This window comes from Saccostrea cucullata, unplaced genomic scaffold, assembly GCF_032062105.1.
Source record: "Saccostrea cucullata isolate Sc308-1 unplaced genomic scaffold, CSIRO_AGI_Scuc_v1 ctg8285, whole genome shotgun sequence".
NCBI lineage: Eukaryota > Metazoa > Mollusca > Bivalvia > Ostreida > Ostreidae > Saccostrea > Saccostrea cuccullata.
Window position 1 is genome coordinate 2,839 of NW_026929146.1, and position 26,497 is coordinate 29,335.

The 26,497-nt window shown below is 32.6% G+C and overlaps 1 protein-coding gene across 1 annotated transcript; it reads right to left on the reverse strand.

Annotated features, from left to right (window-relative positions):
- Nucleotides 1-685: 685 nt before the first annotated feature.
- LOC134279904 (uncharacterized) lies at nt 686-25,247 on the reverse strand. The gene is made up of 6 exons (XM_062762321.1): nt 24,122-25,247; nt 21,827-21,967; nt 21,522-21,568; nt 10,894-11,251; nt 1,546-1,710; nt 686-1,278 (listed from the first exon to the last, which is right to left on the reverse strand). Exons 1-6 carry the CDS (start codon nt 24,888-24,890, stop codon nt 1,031-1,033), a joined length of 1,728 nt encoding a protein of 575 aa, XP_062618305.1. The 5' UTR covers nt 24,891-25,247; the 3' UTR covers nt 686-1,030.
- Nucleotides 25,248-26,497: the final 1,250 nt, after the last annotated feature.

Consider the following 26,497-nt stretch of genomic DNA (forward strand, 5'->3'; position numbering starts at 1 on the left):
ATACGATTTTCCACTGATTATTTTTATTTTATGTCGGGAGGGGGGGGGGTTCAAAGTAATCATTTGTGATCTGCCAAACTCCCTGCTTTCTAAAATTTTTGAATCCTACACTAATAAATTCATCCTGTAAAATTTTACTCTTAATTCATCTCAAATTTTGAGTAAATGCTACCAGTTCTATCATGCGTATTGAACGATTGTTGTGTCTGTATACAGATACAGCTTTCCGTCATCGCTAAAAATAAACCGTACTGTGCATCGTTGATATTTTGCAGATACAGTACAGTTTCTGTTCATTTGCATAAGAAACGCCCTCAAAAAGTGTTCTGTATCGCAGTTACAATATGCTTGACTTCAAGAAAAACTCGCCGGGTCATGTCACAAGAAGATTTTAATATATAGTTATTTGTATGAAGTTATTTACACCAGTATTTCATTATTCTGATTTTCCTGGATATGAATTATGGATACCAACCTAATTCACGATAATCCATGTAACTACATGTAGATAATATAACTCCTAGCAAGTTTTTACAGAACATAAGATAAATGCACTCTGTTTCGGGTGATTTGTGGAAACCCCAAATTTCACCACCATAATTTAAAACAATTAATATATATGTATCAAACAACTGACAAAGTGTTTCTTCATTAAATTCAAACATTTGAATAGTTCGATTTAATCTAAAAAGTAAATTCTAATTTTATGCTATATTTATCCACTATGAATATTACTTTTAAAGACATTTTTGTATGCAAATATGAAGTGTAAAATTAACTTACACACATTGTCTGCTTCGAGGTTTCTTTATTGCTTATAACTGCCACCTTTATTATAAACAACATTTATGCGTTTCTTGGAAGAAAATCTATAATTCAGTGGTAGAAATATTGAAGAAGAAGGAACTTACTGTAATTGTCTAAAAATCTATACGTGAATACGAAAGCAACATGAAGTTGTCATTCGTTTGTCAAAATAAAATATCAGATTTGTAATGATATCTATGTCAGATCTGATAATAAACGTTCTCTAGTTTTTGTGTCTGATCATCATCATGGTCTGTTTTAATGCTTCGCTACCCTTCCAGCCCTGCCATACCGCGTATTTACCACCAGACACAGCAGAATGTGCATATTGTCCATTCATGTTTGAGTGGTGACAGGATTTGTACCACCAGGCTCCGTGATATTGTGTAGCACAGTTATCGTAACCCCTGTTGTCGTTATCCTGGTCTTTAGTGCTAAATTTCATTCCAATGTGATACTTTAAACTGTCACCTAGAACAGAGTATTGATATTGTTATAATCTATAATTTAATGAGAAAATATTCACAACATCGTTACATGTTAATATTAAGATAATATCCAGTCAAAAATGTCTTCATAATATGCAACATAAACATGTGACATCAAGCAAATTACTTGATATAAGTCAAGTGTGAGGTAAACAACACCCTTTACACAATGTAAATTAATTTTTCTATCCAGTCAAATGGGTGTTATAAGCAGAATTTAAATTTCAAACTGCGTTATGAGTAGACCTACCTGCAGTTCCTGAATACCCCGACACAGTGAGTACGTATTTATTGTATTTATCTCCAACATAAAATGTGGAGTACTGAGAATATGCTTCAGCGCCATCAAAACTTTGCAGTTCAATCCGGAGTTCCTGGTTCTTGTTCTTTGTCAACTCATAGATTGCGTCATTTCCTTAAAAAAAGTACAACAGGCAATTGACTTTATTGTAAACAATCTTTTTAATACTTATTTTATAAATGTAATGCATAATGCGATTTGTTAGTATTTTCATGTAAATAAATATTGTATTGCTAGACAATCTTGTGAGAAATTGTTAAAAAAAAAGCAGTAAGGAAAACTGAATTCTTATGGTTGTTTTTCATTATCTACAATATTAAGACTGTCATTTTCCATATTGTTTTTTATGTTTCTGTTCTTATGAAAAAACTTTAACTTTGGCAGTAACTTTTGAACCGTAAGGGATAGGGCTTTCATACTTCACATATGTAATTCTTGTAAAAGACCCTTTATTGGATACCAATAATTTTGACCTTTTGACCTTGACCTTTGAGTTTGACCTACTTTTAAAAAGCAAACCTTGACCATAGCTTTTAAAGGGTTAGGGCTAGTGCTTTCATACTTTACATATTTAAACCTTGTGACAACTTCTTTCATTTGATAGCAAGTCCTTTGACCCTTTCACCTTGACCTTGAAGTTTGACTTACTTTTAAAATGTTTAACCTTGGCCTTAACTTTTGAAGGGTTAAGGCTAGGGCTTCTATACTTCACATATGTATTTTTTGTGGCAAGACCTTTCACTGAATACCAATAACTTTGATATTTGAACTTGACCTTGGAGATTTTCAAATTTACGAAAAAAACTTTAACCCTGGCCTTCTTTCATATTTTTTATTTCAGAATTGTATTTCTAATGAGTATGCATTTAAGAAAAGTATAATCTTTGCTATGTTGCCATACGGGGGCATCAGTGTTTCACAAACATAATCGTCGGAACCGGGGGGGGGGGGGGGGGGAGGGGGGCTAGGGGGCATAATTGCTTTTCAGTTGATAAATTGATAAGTTTAAATAATCACTGTCTGCATCATTGAATATTTATACTTGTTACTAGCATAGTTGTTGCTTGCTGGGTTGATAAGTAGTACTGGATTAAATGATGAAACTCGTTGAAACTTGAATGTTTGGCACAATACAAATGTATGGGGATTAATGCTCTGTATAACTGATCAGCAGTTAATTGTATGTGTCTGTTTTATTACATATTAATTGATTTATTGGTTTGATTGATTGATTATATATTGTTTAAGGTCCCTCTCAAAAATTTTCCACTCATTTGGAGACGCCACCACTTGCCTTTGGAGAGCTGCAAAATTTGTCTTATGTTCGGCACTCAAGGTCATTGAGCAGGAAAGATCGTTTTTGTGCTAGCACCTATTGCGACACGGGACTTCGGTCATCCGAAGGACCGGTCTCCACGCCCCACAGTAGGATTCGAACCCGTGACGTAAGGATTGACTCTTGACTTCGCGACTCTACATACAGAGCAGACGTTCTAACCACTGCGCCACGCGGACGACGTTTTATTACAGAAGAATCAGAAGAATTCGACTTAACATATCAGAGCTCTACTGGCGAAGTAGCTATGGCGCCTAAAATTTTAATTAAGTCGCCAAATTGGCCACCATATTAAGTTGATTTGGTGATCGTCAAATTGCTGAACTAGAAACATTTTCATTTTTTTTAAAATAAAGAGCAGAATAGAGTACTAAAACTTAGCAATGAACATGTCTCTATAATATGTTTTAACATTTGGTGTCTAAGAAAAATTTACCTGGCGAATAATATTTGCACTGGCGACTATCTTTTTGACAACTAAATGATAGAGGTCACAGAGAGGCTTGCTTATGTTTTTTGCGGTTGAATTTATACTGATTCCAATTTAATTGCATGTGGAGAGGACACTTGACTTTTCTTTAATTTAATGTAATTTAAATTGTCCTAAAAAGTTGTTCTGGGGGTCCAAGAAAAGACTATTATTCATTGGCTTATTGTGAAAAGATTATAATTTTGGAAGTGTTTTTATGAAGAAGGTGCGTCGGGTTTACAAGCAGATAACGTCAACTATAATAGCGACTGTAACTATATATAAAGTAGACCATAAAGCCCCTTCCCCTTTTTATAAGTTCTGCATTATCAAATCTTTAATATCCTGTTTCTTAGACTTATAATTATTTATGTTGTTTTTCTGATTGGGCAATACATCTAAAAATAATTATTTTGGGTATTTTTGGTTTTGAAAGATATTTAAAAACTGTATCTGTGTAAATACTCTGAACCTATGGTAAAGTTCTACCCTCACCAGGTAAAATAATCTGTGTCACATGGTTTATTGTTTTAATATTCATCCTACACGTCGAAAGGAATTTTTTTCTTAGATTTGAAATTATTTTTAATTACGTTCTTTGTTTATAAAATTCTATGATCCATTCTCCTACTTTTTCTTGAAAAACATTTTGATTATTTTCTTATTGTAATAATAATAATAATAATAATAATAATAATACTTTATTTAAGGATATCCGATCCTCAGCCAGGAAGGATAACTCCAAAAATTCATATTTAATTTGAAATGCATCAAAATGAAGCTTGAAAATGGAAATTTTTCATGCGACAATTTTCGTTATATTCATCTTTATAAGGTTCAAGGTTTTTGGAAGTCTTAGAAAAGATATTACGAAAGTTGATATTTGTACCCTATAAAAGGAGAAAAAATAATACAGTTTAGAGAAGTAAGATTTTCCTTAATCCAGTCTTAGATACCAATGCTTATTAGCATGATATGAAATGAGAAGTATAATTGCTTTTCAGTTGATAAATTGATAAGTTTAAATAATCACTGTCTGCATCATTGAATATTTATACTTGTTACTAGCATAGTTGTTGCTTGCTGGGTTGATAAGTAGTACTGGATTAAATGATGAAACTCGTTGAAACTTGAATGTTTGGCACAATACAAATGTATGGGGATTAATGCTCTGTATAACTGATCAGCAGTTAATTGTATGTGTCTGTTTTATTACATATTAATTGATTTATTGGTTTGATTGATTGATTATATATTGTTTAAGGTCCCTCTCAAAAATTTTCCACTCATTTGGAGACGCCACCACTTGCCTTTGGAGAGCTGCAAAATTTGTCTTATGTTCGGCACTCAAGGTCATTGAGCAGGAAAGATCGTTTTTGTGCTAGCACCTATTGCGACACGGGACTTCGGTCATCCGAAGGACCGGTCTCCACGCCCCACAGTAGGATTCGAACCCGTGACGTAAGGATTGACTCTTGACTTCGCGACTCTACATACAGAGCAGACGTTCTAACCACTGCGCCACGCGGACGACGTTTTATTACAGAAGAATCAGAAGAATTCGACTTAACATATCAGAGCTCTACTGGCGAAGTAGCTATGGCGCCTAAAATTTTAATTAAGTCGCCAAATTGGCCACCATATTAAGTTGATTTGGTGATCGTCAAATTGCTGAACTAGAAACATTTTCATTTTTTTTAAAATAAAGAGCAGAATAGAGTACTAAAACTTAGCAATGGACATGTCTCTATAATATGTTTTAACATTTGGTGTCTAAGAAAAATTTACCTGGCGAATAATATTTGCACTGGCGACTATCTTTTTGACAACTAAATGATAGAGGTCACAGAGAGGCTTGCTTATGTTTTTTGCGGTTGAATTTATACTGATTCCAATTTAATTGCATGTGGAGAGGACACTTGACTTTTCTTTAATTTAATGTAATTTAAATTGTCCTAAAAAGTTGTTCTGGGGGTCCAAGAAAAGACTATTATTCATTGGCTTATTGTGAAAAGATTATAATTTTGGAAGTGTTTTTATGAAGAAGGTGCGTCGGGTTTACAAGCAGATAACGTCAACTATAATAGCGACTGTAACTATATATAAAGTAGACCATAAAGCCCCTTCCCCTTTTTATAAGTTCTGCATTATCAAATCTTTAATATCCTGTTTCTTAGACTTATAATTATTTATGTTGTTTTTCTGATTGGGCAATACATCTAAAAATAATTATTTTGGGTATTTTTGGTTTTGAAAGATATTTAAAAACTGTATCTGTGTAAATACTCTGAACCTATGGTAAAGTTCTACCCTCACCAGGTAAAATAATCTGTGTCACATGGTTTATTGTTTTAATATTCATCCTACACGTCGAAAGGAATTTTTTTCTTAGATTTGAAATTATTTTTAATTACGTTCTTTGTTTATAAAATTCTATGATCCATTCTCCTACTTTTTCTTGAAAAACATTTTGATTATTTTCTTATTGTAATAATAATAATAATAATAATAATAATAATACTTTATTTAAGGATATCCGATCCTCAGCCAGGAAGGATAACTCCAAAAATTAATATTTGACATGTTTAATTTGAAATGCATCAAAATGAAGCTTGAAAATGAATTTGTTCATGCAACAATTTTCATTTTATTCATCTTTATAAGGTTCAAGGTCTTTGGAAGTCTTAGAAAAGATATTACGAAAGTTGATATTTGTACCCTATAAAAGGAGAAAAAATAATACAGTTTAGAGAAGTAAGATTTTCCTTAATCCAGTCTTAGATACCAATGCTTATTAGCATGATATGAAATGAGAAGTATAATTGATTTTCAGTTGATAAATTGATAAGTTTAAATATTCACTGTCTGCATCATTGAATATTTATACTTGTTACTAGCATAGTTGTTGCTTGCTGGGTTGATAAATAGTACTGGATTAAATGATGAAACTCGTTGAAACTTGAATGTTTGGCACAAGACAAATGTATGGGGATTAATGCTCTGTATAACTGATCAGCAGTTAATTGTATGTGTCTGTTTTATTACATATTAATTGATTTATTGGTTTGATTGATTGATTGTATATTGTTTAACGTCCCTCTCAAAAATTTTCCACTCATTTGGAGACGCCACCACTTGCCTTTGGAGAGCTGCAAAATTTGTCTTATGTTCGGCACTCAAGGTCATTGAGCAGGAAAGATCGTTTTTGTGCTAGCACCTATTGCGACACGGGACTTCGGTCATCCGAAGGACCGGTCTCCACGCCCCACAGTAGGATTCGAACCCGTGACGTAAGGATTGACTCTTGACTTCGCGACTCTTCATACAGAGCAGACGTTCTAACCACTGCGCCACGCGGACGACGTTTTATTACAGAAGAATCAGAAGAATTCGACTTAACATATCAGGGCTCTACTGGCGAAGTAGCTATGGCGCCTAAAATTTTAATTAAGTCGCCAAATTGGACACCATATTAAGTTGATTTGGTGATCGTCAAATTGCTGAACTAGAAACATTTTCATTTTTTTTAAAATAAAGAGCAGAATAGAGTACTAAAACTTAGCAATGGACATGTCTCTATAATATGTTTTAACATTTGGTGTCTAAGAAAAATTTACCTGGCGAATAATATTTGCACTGGCGACTATCTTTTTGACAACTAAATGATAGAGGTCACAGAGAGGCTTGCTTATGTTTTTTGCGGTTGAATTTATACTGATTCCAATTTAATTGCATGTGGAGAGGACACTTGACTTTTCTTTAATTTAATGTAATTTAAATTGTCCTAAAAAGTTGTTCTGGGGGTCCAAGAAAAGACTATTATTCATTGGCTTATTGTGAAAAGATTATAATTTTGGAAGTGTTTTTATGAAGAAGGTGCGTCGGGTTTACAAGCAGATAACGTCAACTATAATAGCGACTGTAACTATATATAAAGTAGACCATAAAGCCCCTTCCCCTTTTTATAAGTTCTGCATTATCAAATCTTTAATATCCTGTTTCTTAGACTTATAATTATTTATGTTGTTTTTCTGATTGGGCAATACATCTAAAAATAATTATTTTGGGTATTTTTGGTTTTGAAAGATATTTAAAAAACTGTATCTGTGTAAATACTCTGAACCTATGGTAAAGTTCTACCCTCACCAGGTAAAATAATCTGTGTCACATGGTTTATTGTTTTAATATTCATCCTACACGTCGAAAGGAATTTTTTTCTTAGATTTGAAATTATTTTTAATTACGTTCTTTGTTTATAAAATTCTATGATCCATTCTCCTACTTTTTCTTGAAACACATTTTGATTATTTTCTTATTGTAATAATAATAATAATAATAATAATAATACTTTATTTAAGGATATCCGATCCTCAGCCAGGAAGGATAACTCCAAAAATTGATATTTAATTTGAAATGCATCAAAATGAAGCTTGAAAATGAATTTGCAACAATTTTCATTTTATTCATCTTTATAAGGTTCAAGGTCTTTGGAAGTCTTAGAAAAGATATTACGAAAGTTGATATTTGTACCCTATAAAAGGAGAAAAAATAATACAGTTTAGAGAAGTAAGATTTTCCTTAATCCAGTCTTAGATACCAATGCTTATTAGCATGATATGAAATGAGAAGTGATTTGTGGTATCTTGCAATCATAGCAAAAACCTTTTATACTATATATTCTAGAATACATGACGGAAATAGAAGACTAAAAATAGCAAATAAATACAAAATTAATGACAATTTCTCTGAATGCCTGGATACCTATCGTTTTCTAACCTAAAATTTATTTCTTGATCAATTTCCGAATAGAAAATCTATTGCTGATATTCCAATTCGCTTTTTCTGCAAAAATATTGAATATTTGACAATTTTCCCTATATAATATGATTAACTTTAATCTTTTACTTTAAAGAAATACTGTGGATAAATTTACATAACTTTGTGGATTCAGAGATACTTTTATAAGTATTTTTAGTTACTTAACTGCTAATTTTATAAACCTGAGGATCGGACTACCTTAAAGAGGGTAACCCGATTAGTGCAATGCACTAGTCTTCCTTGGGGCCCTCTAAACACATTCACAATAATACAATTATTAAAACATTGTACAATATTATAATAAATAATACAAAATGACGTGAAAATACAAGGACATATACAGATCGATTCAAGAACATGGAATTATATGACTTTTAGTTGGGACATGTTATAATGAATTTTTCTACATTTTTACGAAAAGTTTGTACAGTTGGTGAAAAACGGATATGCAAAGGTAATTTGTTCCATAAATGAACACCGGAATAATGAAAAGAATTCTTAAATTGATTTGTTCGATATTTCGGTAGATGAAGGTCATAGTTTGTTTCAGATCTAAGAACATAACTATTAGAAGAAATAAATTCAAAGGAATCTCTTAAATAAGTTGGTGCCATACCATGAAGTGTTTTGTATAGTAATATATATTTATGAAAATCATTTAACTCTTATATGGTCAGCCATCCAAGTTTTTCAAATAATGATAGTGAAGGGGCATCAAAAGCCACATCTAAAATAATCCGGGCTGCCCTTTTTTGCAATTTAAAAACTCTATCTATGCCATCTGGCGCATTACCCCATATAGTAAGACAATAATTCAAAGAAGGCAGAATGTATGCATTATAAAATAGTTTTCTCGTGTGTAAGGGAAAAAATTTTTTAATTCTGCGTAAAGTATACAATTTATAAGTCAAAGATTTACAAACTCAGTCAATATGATAATTATAGCGCAATGAATGGTCAATATGTCCCAAAAGCTTTTCAGATTCAACATTTTCAATTAATTTGTTAGAAGCATATAAATTTAGTTCAGTAGAATTTATTCTTGATTTTCTTTGTTGAGTTCCCATGAGCATACATTTTGTCTTGTTGGTATTTAACACCATTTGATTTTTGGAACACCAATTTTCTATCTCACACAAATCAAAGTTTAGGGCAATTTCAATACCTTCTATATTTTTATGATATGTATGTAAGGTTGCATCATCAGCAAACATATCAATATCTGTTCTATTTACATGTAAAGGGAGATCATTTATATACAATAAAAATAATAGGGGACCTAAGATAGATACTTGGGGCACTCCTGCTGTGACGGGCAGAAAATCAGAGGAGTATGTACCTATTTTTACACACTGAGACCTTGACGTTAAATAAGATTGAAACCATTTTATAGCCATTTGATCAAAGTGATATGATTGAAGTTTATTTATAAGGATATCATGATTAACCAAATCAAATGCCTTGCTAAAATCGATGAAAGTTATGCCTACTAAATTTCCTTGGTCCATAGCTTGTAGCCAATTATCTGTAAGTTTTGTTAGAGTCGTTTGACATGATTGAAATTATCGAAATCCAGATTTTGATTTAAGTAAGAGATCAAAACTACAGGTAAAGTTACGTATCTGATTGGCTATGTGTTTTTCAACTAATTTTGATAATGTTGGAAGAATGGATATTGGTCTGTAGTTCCCTGGATCTGCATGGTCGACATTTTTGAAAATTGGAGTGACTTTTCCTTGTTTTAAACGGGATGGAAATACTCCATTAGTGATGCTAGTATTTATAATATGTGTAATAGATTTGCATATAACATTTGCCGAAAGCTTTAGAAGACGAGGTCCAATCAAGTCTATACCTGCTGACTTGTTTACATCAAGTGTATTCAACATATTTAATACTTCGAACTCACTTATATGATTTATACTCAAAAAATTTTCTTTCCCTAGTTTAGTTTCTGTATATTTATTTAATAATTCTGAATCAAAACTTTGTACTGACATATCTGCTAATAACTTACATGATATTTCAGTAAAGTGTTTGTTAAAAATATCAACAATATCCTGTAAATCTTCGAAATCCGAACCATTTTGTGTTATACGGGTAGGTGTGAAATTTTTTGACTCAGATGCCAAATGGTTTAAAAACTTCACATCTCTTTAGGACTTGAACTTTCTTCAATTGCTGATTTGTAATACTTTGATTTGGCTTGATCTATTAATTGTGTGACTTTATTTCTCCATTTACATTTCTTTGTAATTTTCTGAATTTCTTTGTAGATGGTATGTATCACGTAAATGTCTAGCATCATTTATTTCCTGTGTAAGCCATTTAGGTCGAATTTCAGTCTTGACTCTTTTAGTTTTTACTTTGGCATACTTGTTAAGAATATCATTAAATAATTCATAAAATTTATTCATGATCTCGTTTGTGTCTTTTAGTTCGAGAAGAGAGTTAAAATTAGCATTTTCTAAATCTCTTAGAAACTTATTTTCATTGAATTGTTTAAAATCACGATATTGGATTTCGGTATGTTTTCCTCTACGCTGTATACAGTTAGTTTTCCGTGTCAAACATACGGGGTAGTGGTTAGATATAGCAATAGGGGGCACATTTGTTTCGCATATGTTTTCTGGTTTCGTTGTATAAAAATGATCAATTAAGGTACTTGATGTACTTGTTATTCTAGTAGGAACAGTAACTATTTGTGAAAGTCCAAACTTCTCTAAAGCAGATGTCCAGTATTGTGGGTGGTCTTTCATTAGATCAATAATGAAATCACCTGATAAAATTATATCAGTATCGTCACAGCAGGAGGCACGGTTCACCTCCCTTGCTAGATCCTCCGCCCAGCAGGAGGGGGCAGATGGTGAACGATAAGCAGAGCAATGAAATATAGGTTTTGAATTTTTCAGATTTATCTCTAGCCAGATTGTCTCAATATTACTGATCTCAAAATCAGTTCTACGTTTATATGTTATATCACTAGCAATATAAATAAGAATTCCACCACCTGCCTTTAATGTAGATCCTTTCTTTCAAAAACAAACCCATCAATAAACAGTTCTGAATTTCCTACTTGCTCACTAAAAAAAGTTTCACAAAATCCTAATATATCTAAAGATTGCCGATTTTGAAGCAACAGTTCAATTTCATCCATTTTAGGAATAATATGACAAATATTTAAATTTCCGAAACGTAAACCTTTCTTAATCAATCCAAATCCTGAATCTTTTGGCATTTGTGAAGTATGAATTTCGTTATTGGTTTTAAGAACTTGATTTTTTGTTTGTGAAACAGATTTGAATGAGTTTATCATAAGAGGAGTAATGTTAGTAGATTCTATAATTGAGCTTTCATCATTGAGAGAAGTTCTTACTTTGTCCAAGAGAGTCTTATTCTTAATATATGGTTTTCTAGGCAATTAAGATTTAACAGAGGTATTATAAACAAAGTTGTTAGTTTGATTTAAACAAGAACATTGAAAATCGTTACATTCAGTACATACAGTGCCTAGAATAGAATATCTATTTGAATTTAGTGTAGATTTATATTGTCGTGAACGGCTCTACATTCCTTGCCTAATACCTAATACACACAGAATTTGGTCTTGTGGCCTAGTTTCTCCGCAGTTCCAGCAATCTAGTTTTCGGCCGTGCCTGCAGTGGGATGAGGTATGTCCATGTTCACCACAGAAGTAACACGTTACAGACTGGCTAAAGATGGAATTTCCGTTGTCCCTTTGTGCTCCCTTGCCACGTAAAATCGGAACTTCGTTGTTGATCTGTTTAAGCGGTGCTGAAGTTCCCTTAATGGAAAGGTGTATCCCATCTTTCCAATATTGCATTGTTGACCTCTTTGAATACACTCTTATTGGAAATGAACAAACCTCCATACTCGTCACAAACGTATTTTAGCGTGTTATTCACATATGAAACATCTATGTCCCGTCTCGGTAAAACTTCTGAGAAATAGACTTTGGTAGTTGGCGACCGATCCTTGATGTTTTTGATGATTTCTACGGCGTCATGTTCAACAGCATCTATATGTCTAGGAGATGAGGCATCATTTTTCCCCGGCGTGGACAATTATGTGAGAGTAATCTTCAACAGCGGTTTGATGTAATTTTGACTTCATTCCGGAAAGCTTGGCCCCTCTGTTGGTTCTCACATGGACACCTTGTTGTAGTCCCCTTGTTCTCACCCTTTGTAAGAAAGAGCTGCCTATAATAAGTTTGGCCTCACCAGAAGTTTTCTTTGTTTAAAGGATCTTGCAGGTGTACTTGCAGGTGTGGGGTTGATACATGGTTCCGTGTTTGTACCCAAATCTGATGTATATATTGCTTCCTTGGCCGTAAAATCACACTGTGTGTGTCGAGATGCAGAATTTTGTGGTAAAGAGTTCAAAGCCTGCACATCAGTTTCCTTGTTTTTCACTACCTTAAAAAGTGTCTGTGTGTTTTTGTCCAACAAAGTGGGGTTGTTTTTTGCATCTGAGTTTCTCTTTTAATTCCTTTATTTCATGTGCTAACTCACGGACAGCCGATTGTAGGGCTTGTATTGTACCTGCACACTGTGTACAATTTTGAAAATTGTCAGTACTGGCTGTCAGAAGAGATCTAGAATCATTTTTCACAGGCGTTGATGACATTTGGGGAATAGATTGTCCCAACATACTACTAATGCTGTTATAGTTTTTGATGTCATGAAGAAATTTGTCCAGCCACGACTTTGCCGACGATCCTTGAATGTGCAGGACGCTGGTGCCAGAATAGAGTGTTGCTGTCACAGTGTTACACACAGACTTGAAAATCTGACCACTCTTCCCTACTTCTTTAATTGCATTAAGTTCTTCTTCCAAATAGTTCAAAATAGTGGCATATTTTTCTTGTTGAAATGATACAGTTATGCTGTATTTGTTAAAAGTCACATTCAAAAAACTTGGTATACTCACTCCATTAGGTGTAATAATTCCAGCTTCACTAAATGTTTGAGAGAGTCCAGAAAAAGATGTAAACAAGCTCGAGTTAATACTTTGATCCATAATTATTTTAAGATTTAATCAGGTATTTAGCCATAGTACCCACAAGGTTGATAGCAAAATTGATGGAAAAAAATATGTAATTAAAAGTCATTCTTTAAATTTGCAAAAGAAAATTACAAAGAATTCTTGGCTCTATAAATATGTCTATGTCCTGCAGATCTTTATTTTTTTAAAATCTGTTGCAAATGGTGATATCTATTTATTCTTTTTAATACAGTATTGTATAGCACAAATAAATGTTGTACCACGTGTCCTCGGTCGAATATTAGGCAAAAGTAGGATCTTCGAAATGATTGATCTTGAATCTCGTGCACACTTCATGATTACAGGTATCTTATGAAGCAAATTTTTGTAGGTGTATCCAAATTTAGCTGACGACTTTTTGCATCTTTTTTTTAGTTATACCCGCACTTTCGAAAGAAAGTTCGGGTATATTGTTGTTACTCATGTCCGTCCGTCCGTCCGTCCGTCCGTCTGTCACACTTTTCTTCCCTGAACTCCTCCTACATTTTTCACAGTAGCTTAATCATCCTTTGGGAGTTGCTTGGGTGTGTCATGTAGATGTGCAGTAAGGTTTCGGAATTTATATTTTGCCCCGGGGATCAAATGGGGGTCGAAAAATGACGTTTTTTATACAAAAAGCCCCTTCTTCCCTGAACTCCTTCTACATTTTACTCAGCAGCCTAATCATCTTTTGAGAGATGGTTGGTGGTGTCATGTAGATGTGCAGTAAGGTTTCGGAATTTTGATTTTGCCCCGGGGGATCAAATGGGGGTCGAAAAATGACGTTTTTTATACAAAAAGCCCCTTCTTCCCTGAACTCCTTCTACATTTTACTCAGCAGCCTAATCATCTTTTGAGAGATGGTTGGTGGTGTCATGTAGATGTGCAGTAAGGTTTCGGAATTTTGATTTTGCCCCGGGGGATCAAATGGGGGTCAAAAATGACGTTTTTATACAAAAAGCCCCTTCTTCCCTGAACTCCTTCTACATTTTACTCAGCAGCCTAATCATCTTTTGAGAGATGGTTGGTGGTGTCATGTAGATGTGCAGTAAGGTTTCGGAATTTTGATTTTGCCCCAGGGGATCAAATGGGGGTCGAAAAATGAATTTTTTAATACAAAAAGCCCCTTCTTCCCTGAACTCCTTCTACATTTTACTCAGCAGCCTAATCATCTTTTGAGAGATGGTTGGTGGTGTCATGTAGATGTGCAGTAAGGTTTCGGAATTTTGATTTTGCCCCGGGGGATCAAATGGGGGTCGAAAAATGACGTTTTTTATACAAAAAGCCCCTTCTTCCCTGAACTCCTTCTACATTTTACTCAGCAGCCTAATCATCTTTTGAGAGATGGTTGGTGGTTTCATGTAGATGTGCAGTAAGGTTTCGGAATTTTGATTTTGCCCCGGGGGATAAATGTGGGGCGAAAAAATGACCCTACAAAAAGCCCCTTCTTCCCTGAACTCCTTCTACATTTTACTCAGCAGCCTTATCATATTTTAAGAGATGGTTGGTGGTGTCATGTAGATGTGCAGTAAGGTTTCGGAATTTTCATTTTGCCCGGGGGTGGGGGGGATGGGGATCAAAATCGAGGTAGAATTTTTATATATATTTTTTTTTACATATATTTGACATGTTTAATCACCCTGCTTTCAAGAACTTCCCTAATATCTTATGCTGCAATAGCTTTAAACCATGATCATTTAGAATATGATTGGTTTGTTTTGTGTATGTGTAAAAATGGTTTCAAAATTTGAATTTTCATATGGATGGCAAAAAGGGGCTGGAATAATATGGCACCTCGAATCTACACCTCTTGAGAATATTTCCATATTAATCATGCTCTTGGTGTTCCTGAAAAGAAGAACTTTAAAGATGTGTTTCCTTTTATTCCTAAATAAAACTTTGATCCCTAATTGTGGCCTGACCCTAGCCTGAGGTGATGATTTGAAAAACTAGAAATATGTCTATAGGACATGAATGTCCCGCCAGATGTGTATTACTAATGGTACATTAAACAAGAGGCCCATGGGCCACATCGCTCACCTGAGTACTGAAGCTAAGAAAAAGTAGAAATTGGTTTATAATTGAAAAGTTAAAATCCAAAAGTAATCCCATGATCAATCATGGATTTGCTTTTCTTCAAAGAATTTTCCATATATTTCTATGTAAAACTTTGGTCGGCCATTTTGGCCCCGCCCTACCCCCTGGGGTCATGATTTGTACAAATTTTTGAATCTACACTACCTGAAGATGCTTCCATATAAATATAATGAATTATGGATTTGTCATTCTTGAGAAGAAGATTTTTAAAGAATTTTCCCATAAATTTCTATGTAAAACTTTGGTCGGCCTTTTTGGCTCTGCCCTACCCCCCAGGGTCATGATTTGAACAAACTTGAATCTTCACTACCTGAGGATGCTTCCATATAAATTTGATGAATTATGGCTTTGTCATTCTTGAGAAGAAGATTTTTAAAGAATTTTCCTATATATTTCTATGTAAAACTTTGATCAGCCATTTTGGCCCTGCCCTACCCCCGGGGGTCATGATTTGCAAAAAACTTGAATCTACACTATCTGAGGATGTTACTCCATAAGTTTCATCTTTCCTGGCACAGTGGTTCTTGAGAAGAAGATTTTTAAAGAATTTTCCAATATACATGTATTTCTATATAAAACTTTAGTCGGCCATTTTGGCCCTGCCCTACCCCCGGGGGTCATGATTTGAACACATTTGAATATTCACTACCTGAGGATGTTAACCCATAAGTTTCATCTTTCCTGGCATAGTGGTTCTTGAGAAGAAGATTTTTAAAACATGCCACTAAATTTTCATTAATTCCCAATTATCTCCCCTTGAATGAGGGCATGGCCCTTCATTTTGAAAAAACTTGAATCTCCTTCACCCAAGGATAATTTGTGGCAAGTTTGGTTGAAATTGGCCCAGTGGTTCTTGAGTAGAAGTTGAAAATATTAAAAGTTTACAGAAAGACAGACAATGGAAAAAATATGTTCAGAAAAGCTCACTTGAGCCTTCAGCCCAGGTGAGCTAAAAACTAAAAACTAAAATTTTTATTTGTGTATAAAGTTTGAATAAAATATCTTAAACAGTTTTTTTTTTCAGAATTGAAACTAAAATATAAATAAATTGGATATAGATAATAAATTCTCATCAAATTATGTATAAGTGCATGTTAAACATAAAAATGTCTTAAATTATTTCTTAAAAACTAAGCAAAATACATATTAAAGAGGAGGGAGGTCAAGGTCACAGGAATGTGCAAGATGAAGTTTTTGATGCAGCTGAATAGCTCTCACTAATACATATTAGCTTATTATGTTTGATAAAAATATCTTTAATGATTTAATAAAAGTGAGCTTAACACTTTGTTTTAAGAAAAGAGAAGTCAAAGGAAAGGTTGTGGTCAAAATGTTGTTCTAGCTGAAAAGCTTACATCAGTGTGAATTTACTATTATCAAATGAATTTTGATAAAAATATAATTAATGGTTTATTTGAAACTTAGATAAACACATATTTTAAAAAGTGAGGTCAAGGTCAAAAGAAAATTCAAGGTCAAAATAAGTTAATGCAATAATAGCTCTCATCAGTATGTATTAGCATATGAAGTTTGATTAATATATCTTGAACTGTTTATTCAAAACTGATCTAGTCTAAGACAGTGAGGTCAAGATCACAGGAAATGTCAAGGTAAAAAAGAGTGAAGCATTGTAAAGCTTTAATTGCTTACATCAGTATGTATCATCATGTGAAGTTTCATAACACAACTTGAATCATTATGGTTTCTCTAAAATAAAGCTAAACACTAATTTTAAGAAAAGTTAAGTAAAGGTCAAAGGAAAGTAAAGGTAAACAAGATGTGTTTGTGAAACACTATGCACCCGGCGGAAACAAAGATCAAAAAATCTATTTTTAGCATATTGGTCACAGTCAAGGTCACAAGGTCACTGGCCGTGGTGTCATTTGAAAGAACTTAATCAGTGGAGTATGCATCCCAAATATGAAGTCCCTATCTACTATGGTTTAAAAGTTATGGCCAAAAGTGTAAAAAGCTATTTTTAGCATATAGGTCACAGTCAAGGTCATTGACCATTGTGTCATTTGAAAGAATTTAATCAGTGGAGTAAGCATCCTAAATATGAAGTTCCTATCTCCTATGGTAAAAAAAGTTATGGCAAAAAGTGTAAAAAGCTATTTTTAGCATCTAGGTCACGGTCAAGGTCACAAGGTCATTGACCATGGTGTCATCTGAAAGAACTTAATCAGTGGAGTATGCATCCCAAATATGAGGTTCCTATCTCCTATGGTTCAAAAGTTATGGCAAAAAGTGTAAAAAGCTTTTTTTAGCATATAAGTCACAGTCAAGGTCACAAGATCATTGACCTTGTTGTCAACTGAAAGGGCTTTATTAGAGGAGTATGCATACCAAATATCAAGTCCCTATCTCCTATGGTTCAAAAGCTATGACAAACAGTGGCAAAAGCTATTTTTAGCATATAGGTCACAGTCAAGATCACAAGGCCATTGACCTTGATGTCATTTGAAAGGCTTTATTAGTGGAGTATGCATACCAAATATGGAGTTTCTATCTCTTATGGTTCAAAAGTTATGGCGAAAGTTAAAGTTGACAACAGACAAAAAGACAGACAGACTTGTAAACAGACAAACAGATAAACAGACAGGACAAAAACAATATATGCTTGATGTCATATAGGATCCGGGCGCATAAAAAATATTGCCACAGTTGGATAGTTTACATCAGTATATGCATCAGCATATGAACTTTGATAAAATATCTAGAAAGTAATTTCTTTGAGCTCGATGGAAAGACATATGGAAGGGTGGAGGACGGACATGACAAAAAAATACATGTATTCCTAATCATGGCGTAAGCATAAAAAACTTGAATATACATTATATGAGGATGTTTCCATATCAAGATTATACATGCAAATTCAAAGAATTGTGGTCCTTTACTTTCTGTGTTTAAGTGAATGGGATGCCATAATTTATGGCAGATTGTGTATCAAATATGCATCCCTATCATATGTCACTTTATGAAAATTAGGTCAAAGGGGGGAAATCATCGCATGCTCGAAATATTTTGTTGCAGGTAAAGTACATGTCAAATATGAAAGACCCATCTCTTTTCAATCAAAAGTTATATATATATATAAATATATAATATAATATTTTTGAAAAGTAGGTTAAACTTCTACGTCAAGATCAGAAAGTCAAAAGTCATGATATATTTAGAAAAGTCTTTTCAGATGTAATATACATGTATAATTTAAATGCCATATCTTTTCTCTTTTCAAAATGATATAATTTAAAATGTTATTTTTTGGAAAGTAGGTAAAATTTTGAGGTCAAGGTCTCACTTGGGTTAAAAAATGGTATAGTACATTTAGAAAGTTTTGTGGTAATGTACATGTGAAATAACAAAGCCCTATCTCATATTATTGAAAAGTTATGATCAAGGTTAAATTTATTGTGACAGATGCACATACTGTCAAAGATGGCCAGACTGACAGACAAATAAGATTTATTATTACCTAACTTACTATCTAAATTTTAATTAGGCATTTTGAACTGTTTCAAACGGTTTACTTTATGTTTTTGCGTGATCATGAAACAGTGAACTTGACCGGTCCACAGAATGAACTGTTGACTGCTTAAAGTTTTTCAAAGTGTGATATTCAAGCGTTTTGATGATCAAAAAATCACTATTTACCTGCTCTATAATGAATTAAATTTAAACAAAACACACAAACAATAAATTTATTAAGTATTACTTTAAAATAAAAATATTAATTTAGTCTTTATATTATGTATTCAGCTAATTAATAGACAAGTATGTGAATAAACAATTGTGAAAACTTTTTATTGATTGTTTGTGTGTTTTTATTCCAATTTAATTAATTATATAGTAGGTTAGGTAATAAAACACTTATTCATTTGCTACCGGTGAAACAGCAAATTTCAGTTGGCGGTACAGCCATAACTGTTTCTGGCCTTCGGCCTTGCGTCAACAGTTTCAGAGTCTCCCCCACTACCTCGGACAAGGAGTTTGACTGTTTACCTCGTAGTCATTAAATAAGTGTATAATGTTCCCTCCCTTTCCCCATATTTCTTAACGCAAATCAATATTGTTTTTTTATGTCATTTAATTGTTTGTTTGTTGTTAAACATCCCTCTCAGGAATTTTTCACTCAAATGGAGAATCCGATATTTAAAAATAATGAGGACAAGTCGGATTTGAGGTCAACATTCATTTTAGGATATTTTTAACCATTAATATATCTTTGTGTAAAGAGACAGGAAATCGATGACGTTCCCTTCACCCCATCCCAAGCCCCCTTTATATTCATGACATGTATATGCAAACTACTGCTTGTTTTAACATTTTTAAAAAAATATGTTAATAGCCTATATACAAATACTTTAATGTGGTCCATCTCTTTATATATTTTCATTCCTAATTCTAGGAGGATAGGTTGATGAATGAAATGTCAAGCAATCTTATTATTCATGCACTTTTATTTCATTTAATGCAGTCATATTGTGAACATTTCCAGTTAGAATCATTAGGAGAGTGGGGAAGTTAATATTTTCTGTAAAATTTATACCATTAATATTTACATAACATAATAACACAAAAATTAAAAAATTATGTATTGTCAAAGTGGAAAAAGTTTCAAATTTTTAGGAGTCACATGATCATTTGCCATTACTGTTTACAGGGACTGGAAGTGTATTTTGAGATCCCCCCCCCCGAATTTGCAGGACTATAATATAAAAAAGACTTTTATTCCACCCTAGAAAACAGACACCACCATAACTTCTCCTTTTATTTGCTTTCGAACTAAGTCTTGTGTGCAAATCCCCCTCCCTCTCCGAAAAAAATTCTGTATTTTGTAACTGAATGTAACGTCGATAACGGGCGATAACTCTTCAGAATATTGCAGCATCGGATGACCTTTGAACCTTTAAACTTTAACCTAACCAGTTGCATTTCAGATTATTTTACCCAAATCTATACCAAAACGTGTACTTACCGACTGCCATAGCTCCAACTTCATGAAATATAATCCAATTAAACACAAAATAATTCCAACTGACATACATGCAATGATGTGTACACAACACTAGGCCTAGTACTGCACGTGCAGTGCTATCTAAAAATGATAATGGTAAAACTAGTACTTAAGTTAGGTACGTGACGCAAGCCCAATGTGATACAGGTCTTCAGATACATTTACAGTATAAGAACAAATTTAAAATTATTATTTACAAAAGATGTTTTATCTTAACTTTGCCAAAAAATATAGGCCGATTTCCAAAAACAGGAAAATAGGGTGTGTTTGCGCGTGTGTGTGTTGATGGGAGAAGGGTGCGGAAAAATAAAATTGATTGGGTATATATGGTATATGGCAGCTTTCAAGGTGTTTCTGCCTAATCAAGTATAAAAAAGTTTGTACATTTTGGAAAAAATCATAAAAAACGCTTTAAACTAATTTGAATAATATTTGTTGTTGATCTATATGAGAAAATAGATTTAAAAAGTTTTAATTATGGGCCAAAAATTTACCCCCCCCCCCCTTGATTCAAACCAATTTACATCATTAATTGAATTCTGTTGTTTAATTTCAGACTGGTAATGAATTATGAATATGAAATACATGTACCTATAAGATCGAGGCACCATGGTGACGGGTCACATGTTCACTTTAAAACTATTATGCTCAAAATGAATACATGGAGGCCCTATTATGTAAATTATTAAATTATATTGACTTTTTCTTTGGTAAAGCCTAATTTTAGAGCAGTGTGCATTTAGAGGCAATATACCTTAGTGCATTTACTGTCTCATGACAGCATCTAGTTATTTAGAAGCAGAAATATTTCATATGTTTCTTTCGAATAGTTTTTTGTGTGTATATATACATTTAAAGTGCCTTTATTTATCAGGATTTAAAAAATTATACAAATACTAAATGACTATTTGTGCAAACTGGGTAATAGTTCATGTGTTTGCTTATCTATAACAGATGATATTTGAATACATAGAAAAGCTTCCAGATGTAAAGAAAATGCATGCTAAAGTAGATAATGTACTCATTAACATACAGTTTTAATTAGAGATAATAAGTTTTTTTTTGCTAAAGCAAAAAGTATTGGAGATATTCTAAAAATCCAGTAGTTTGTAGATGGATCACCAAATCCTTGTTTGTATTCTGACCACGTCCTGTAAAAATTTGTAGAACCGTCCTGTCTTCTTTGAATAGCCTGAAACATATTAATTGATTTTTAATTTGTTTTACACTAAGCAACCTTGAGTAATTGAGGAATTGTTTACTTTATTATTCATTATATCAAATTGACAAACACAGATGGATTCTAAGTCATGTATAGGAGTAATTCTTTAAAAATCATTTTTTTTTAATACAAGCGAAGAAAATTTTTACTTAATAAAAATACTTAATATTTTTATTTTATAACATGCGCGATTATCTTTTCTCATTTATTATTATGAGTTGTACTCACCGTAAAAGCCTCCCCTGCTAAATCTGTCGTCATGTGCGTAAACAGTCTTGATCCCAGAGCCTACGGATATTCTGTATATACCATCTCGACCCTTTAAACTCGGGAAAGTCTTTAAAATCTCCCTGCAATCCTTCAGAAGCACTATGCAAAATATTATAAAATTGCCACAAATAAATGTTTAGGACACTTATAAACTTCAATGTTATACAGAAAATACTCAAGTAATTGTGGACTGACTGAAATTGTGTGGTGAAACCTGATTAGGAATTTTTGTCTGCAATTATCCCCTTTTTCCGAAATAAATATTGTGTAAACCAAATTCACCTTGTATCCACATCTGCCAAATGACCCACAGTAAGCATTTGGATATGACTGAACAAGAGGAATATACATTTTCAACTCTTTTTTCGATTATTACGACTGAATGCAAATTACTTTCGCAAAGTGAAAGGTCAAGTACCTTATATGTATTGCCCACCATTTTTTTTTAAATCTATTTGTTTTGCTTTGGCATTATTATATGTCTTGCCAATTTGGAGTTGGTTTCTTTTCTCTATAAGCTGGCATGTATCCCCTCAACCCCCATCCCCTGAAAAAATTTCTGGAATAACCTTTAATTCTATTAAATTAAGGTAAGTCACTCCTGAAATTTGTTAAATCAAGGATTTTTTGAGAAGTATATTTTGGATGAGTACTCATAAAGTGTAACTCAAAATCGCAAAGAAAATAGGGGTCAGTGTGCATCTTACTGATCTACGGTACATCTAAATTGACATTTTTGCACTTAAATTTCATCTCTTTGGTCAATTACTTTAACCCATATTATATTTTATCAGATGTAAGCATGGCAATAAACATAATATTATTTTACGTAAATAGTTTGAATAATATTCATCATTAAACAAATTTTGCAAATTAATGCGCGTAAATTATTGTGTGACCTTTTTGCACTAAAAAATAACATATTTGGGTTATTTAAAAACTTAATAGGCAATAAAAAATAGGCAATCAAAGAGACTTAAGTGCTGATCATTCACAAGTATCAGTAGTTTAAAATAATGAAAGAAAAAGGTGGGATCAGTGATGTTTATTTTGAAATATTTGTTAAAATATGTGATTTTCAGGCAAAAAATGGTGTAAATTTGATCTTGACTTGTTCAATATATTTTCATTTTTTGGAAAAGTTTGTTGAGGGAAGGTGTAAAACTTAGTCTAAAAATATAAATTAAGACCTATACTAAATATTTTTTAGCAATATCAAAACGGAAAATATTCTCCGAGTAAAAGTATGTGAGGCTAAATTTCCATTACATTAAATTTTATAAATGTGCAGATTTGCAGAATTTTCTGCCAAATATCCTTCCAAAAAGAAATAGTCCCTCATAAATCTTCATTCTTTGTAGATTTTTGAGCAGTTTTTTTCGTTGAATATTAAAAAATTTACATTGTTGAATTTAAATATGTTATAACAATTGAATTTTAATAAGTAGTTTTGAAGTAAAAGCTTCTGCGTGAACTTTTCTAAAACGCTGACGAGTGACATACCTTAATGACATTTTTAAATGTTTTTCCCAGTATATATTCAGGTTCAATAACATACATATTCGCATACTAGAGTTTAATTTAATGGGCCAATGAAAATTCCACTTGCAGACATTCAAAGACGTCAGCAATCTCACATAATATATTACATCCGCTCTTGAATAAATCAGTTTTCAAAATAATTTCATTTTACTTTCTCTCTATCTTTTCTTTCTTTAAAAAACTTTTCAAAGTTTCTATTTTCTATTTCTAGGAACAACAATAGTATTTTATTATAATTTATTCATGTTGTTTCTTTTTGTATTTTTTCTATTTAATTCTATTTATTTCATTTGTTTTGATGAATTAATATGGTTATTTTTTTAAACAAAACAATCTTCTGATTAGAAATTAAAAATGTATTCTAAAAAGAAAAAGAAAAAGTGCGATGAATTAATTCCTCTGTATCATTTTGAAAGAGAAGATATTTCGAAAAATCTCCGTGAACAAATAACGTCTTGACTAACAGATTGATCAAATAAAGATTCGAACATTATTGTGGTTTATGTGGAAGATGATACATATTGTATGGTGTACAAATGTCTAAAAATATATCTCATGAATGATTTCGAAGAAAAATCATATCTACATTTATAAAAGAAAAAGTTTACACGATTATTCTAATGTACAGTTCCTTTCTTCAAGGTTTGCTTCAATCCTTTACTTTAGAATTCAGTTTAGTTGTCTTAACTGAAATAGAATTTAATATTTTACCTTTTGACAAGAACCAGCTGGATTCATTAACATCCCCACAAACAGTGTGTAAAGTTTCATTTACAGAGACGGAGAAATTTTCTAAAGCGTACTCTGTCTTTTTCACACGATCAAAAAAACTGCTTACGCTGCATTTCTGTAATGTTACATTCATTGCATTCATTTGATATTGGAGCATTTCAATTTGCGGGCTTTTAGCGGAAACCATTTGCGATTCATTTAAAGCCTTTATTTTCTCTTTTGTATTCTGTTCCGTCATCTTCAATGTCTGTAAGACTTTTTTCAAGTCACTTCCCAATGTCTTTTTTGACAAATCAAGCTGTTCTTGGAGACCTAAAACTTTTTTATCAATCCTCTGTTCAAGATACTGAATTTCTTCCTTTGTAAAGTTTCTATTGTCATTCACTGTCCCGTACACCTCCTTTAATTCTTCTTTAAGTTTGATATTTTCTTTCTCAATAATTTGGCTTTTAGTCTCCAAATCCTGCAGTTCCTTTGTCACCTCACTGAGTTTTGCCTTGATAACTTGTCCATCTTTTTTGCTGTCCACGGCATCCATCACTAGACCTTGTATTTTTTGTACCATAGAGAAGCGGACCAGACTTTCCTGATTCAGAATGTCACGTAGGACATTGGAAGCTTTACCGGATACAGTACTAGGGAGCAAACCTTTTTGATCAGAAGCTTCGTTTTCAATTAAAGATGAATCACCAAATGTTCCATACAGAAACATAGACAGAATAAAGCTTAGTACTTGTAGAACACCCATCTTTGCAGTAACTTTGGATGTTTAGAGGAGCCCTTTATATGATGTGTGTTAAGGATATTTTGAAATCTTATCAACTCATACAACCTTAAAATGTTAAGTGTTTTACGCTGAAAGGATGCCCTGATACTTGTAAAGCTTTCATATAAAGAATGTTATCTTTGTCCAAATTTTAAACATCTGGAATTCAGTGAAGGATGTACTAAATGAACAATAGATGTAATAGTGTTCTTTCTTAAACATGATTTGATACTTGAGACGCGTACAAAACAAATTATCTTTGTGCAATGTAAGCAAATTATCCGGAGTATAATGACTTAAAATGAAACACTTATCAAAAATTAAATAAAATTAGCTGAATGTATAACCTTTTCTTAAAAAATTAAAAATTGAGAAATATGCTCATGACATTTGGCCCTTAAACATATAATTCTTGATAGGTATAGCCAACAAATCATTCTTCAAAATCTAATTTCCGGCATCGAATTTGACGGTGTCCCATACAAATACAAAGTGTTTAATATTTATAGATCTGCTATATTTTCTGTAACATCTGAAGTAGAAAAATTAAAAATGTATTGTATGTAAAAGAAAAACTGATAGTAATAATTGAGAAAACGCTCATGACATTTGACTCCTTCAACATATAATTCTTGATAGATATAGCCAACAAATCATTCTTCAAAATCTAATTTCCGGCATCGAATTTGACAGTTTCCCACACAAATACAAAGTGTTTAATATTTCTAGAACTGCTATTTTTTCTGTAACATCTGAAGTAGAAAAAAAATGTATTGTATGTAAAAGAATTGATTTTGATATGCTTTCAAATGAGATTTATAGGCAATAAAGTCCGCTTATCTGAGGTGGGATTGGTCAATAGGGGATGCTTTCTTCACCTAAGCACCTGATCCCACTTTGTGCTTTCTGGCGTCTCCATATGAGTGAAAAATTCTTGAGAGGGACGTTAAACAATATATAATCAGTCAATAAATCAATCAATCAATCAATCAATCAATCAAGAAACGTCTTTGTTTGCATCTTATTTAAAAGTATCAAAGATAAGGATGCTGTTGAATCTTTTTCTTTTTCACCCTGTAGATCCACTTGACTTTGTAAGTAAATGCATTAACGGATTGGCTTTTGAATCAAAAAGCTACTCAAATTGATGGTATTTCAGCTAGAATTGTTAAACTTAGCCATGGAATCTACATATTGAACCCTGTGACCAATATTGTAAATTTTTGACTTTTCTAAAAATGTTTTTCCAGAACGTATAAAATTGCACAAGTGGTTCCACTTCACAAGAAGCAAAGTGTTTTTGAAAAAGGAAACTATAGACCAGTTAGCATTTTACCTATATGTCAAAGATTTTTGAAAGGGTTATTTATAGTCAATTGTCTGATTTTTTCAGTTGCCATTTTAATGATATGTTATCAGCTTTTAGACCAGGCTATGGTTGTCAGAGTGTGTTGCTAAAGATTGTTGAGGATTGGAAATGCCCTTGATCATAAAAAATATACAGCAGAAATTATGATGAACAAATACTATCTAAATGCATTTGAAATATTTTATTGGTGATCATGATCTAGTTTATAGCAAACATTTAA

Bases quoted from the DNA above. Each gene is read 5' to 3' on its own strand.
- LOC134279904 (XM_062762321.1), bottom strand. From the start codon at position 24,890: ATGGGTGTTCTACAAGTACTAAGCTTTATTCTGTCTATGTTTCTGTAT. The intron at 21,968-24,121 runs GTAAAATATTAA...TATTTTGCATAG, and splicing joins CAGCTGGTTCTTGTCAAAAG to TGCTTCTGAAGGATTGCAGG. The intron at 21,569-21,826 runs GTGAGTACAACT...AATATGTTTCAG, and splicing joins TAGCAGGGGAGGCTTTTACG to GCTATTCAAAGAAGACAGGA.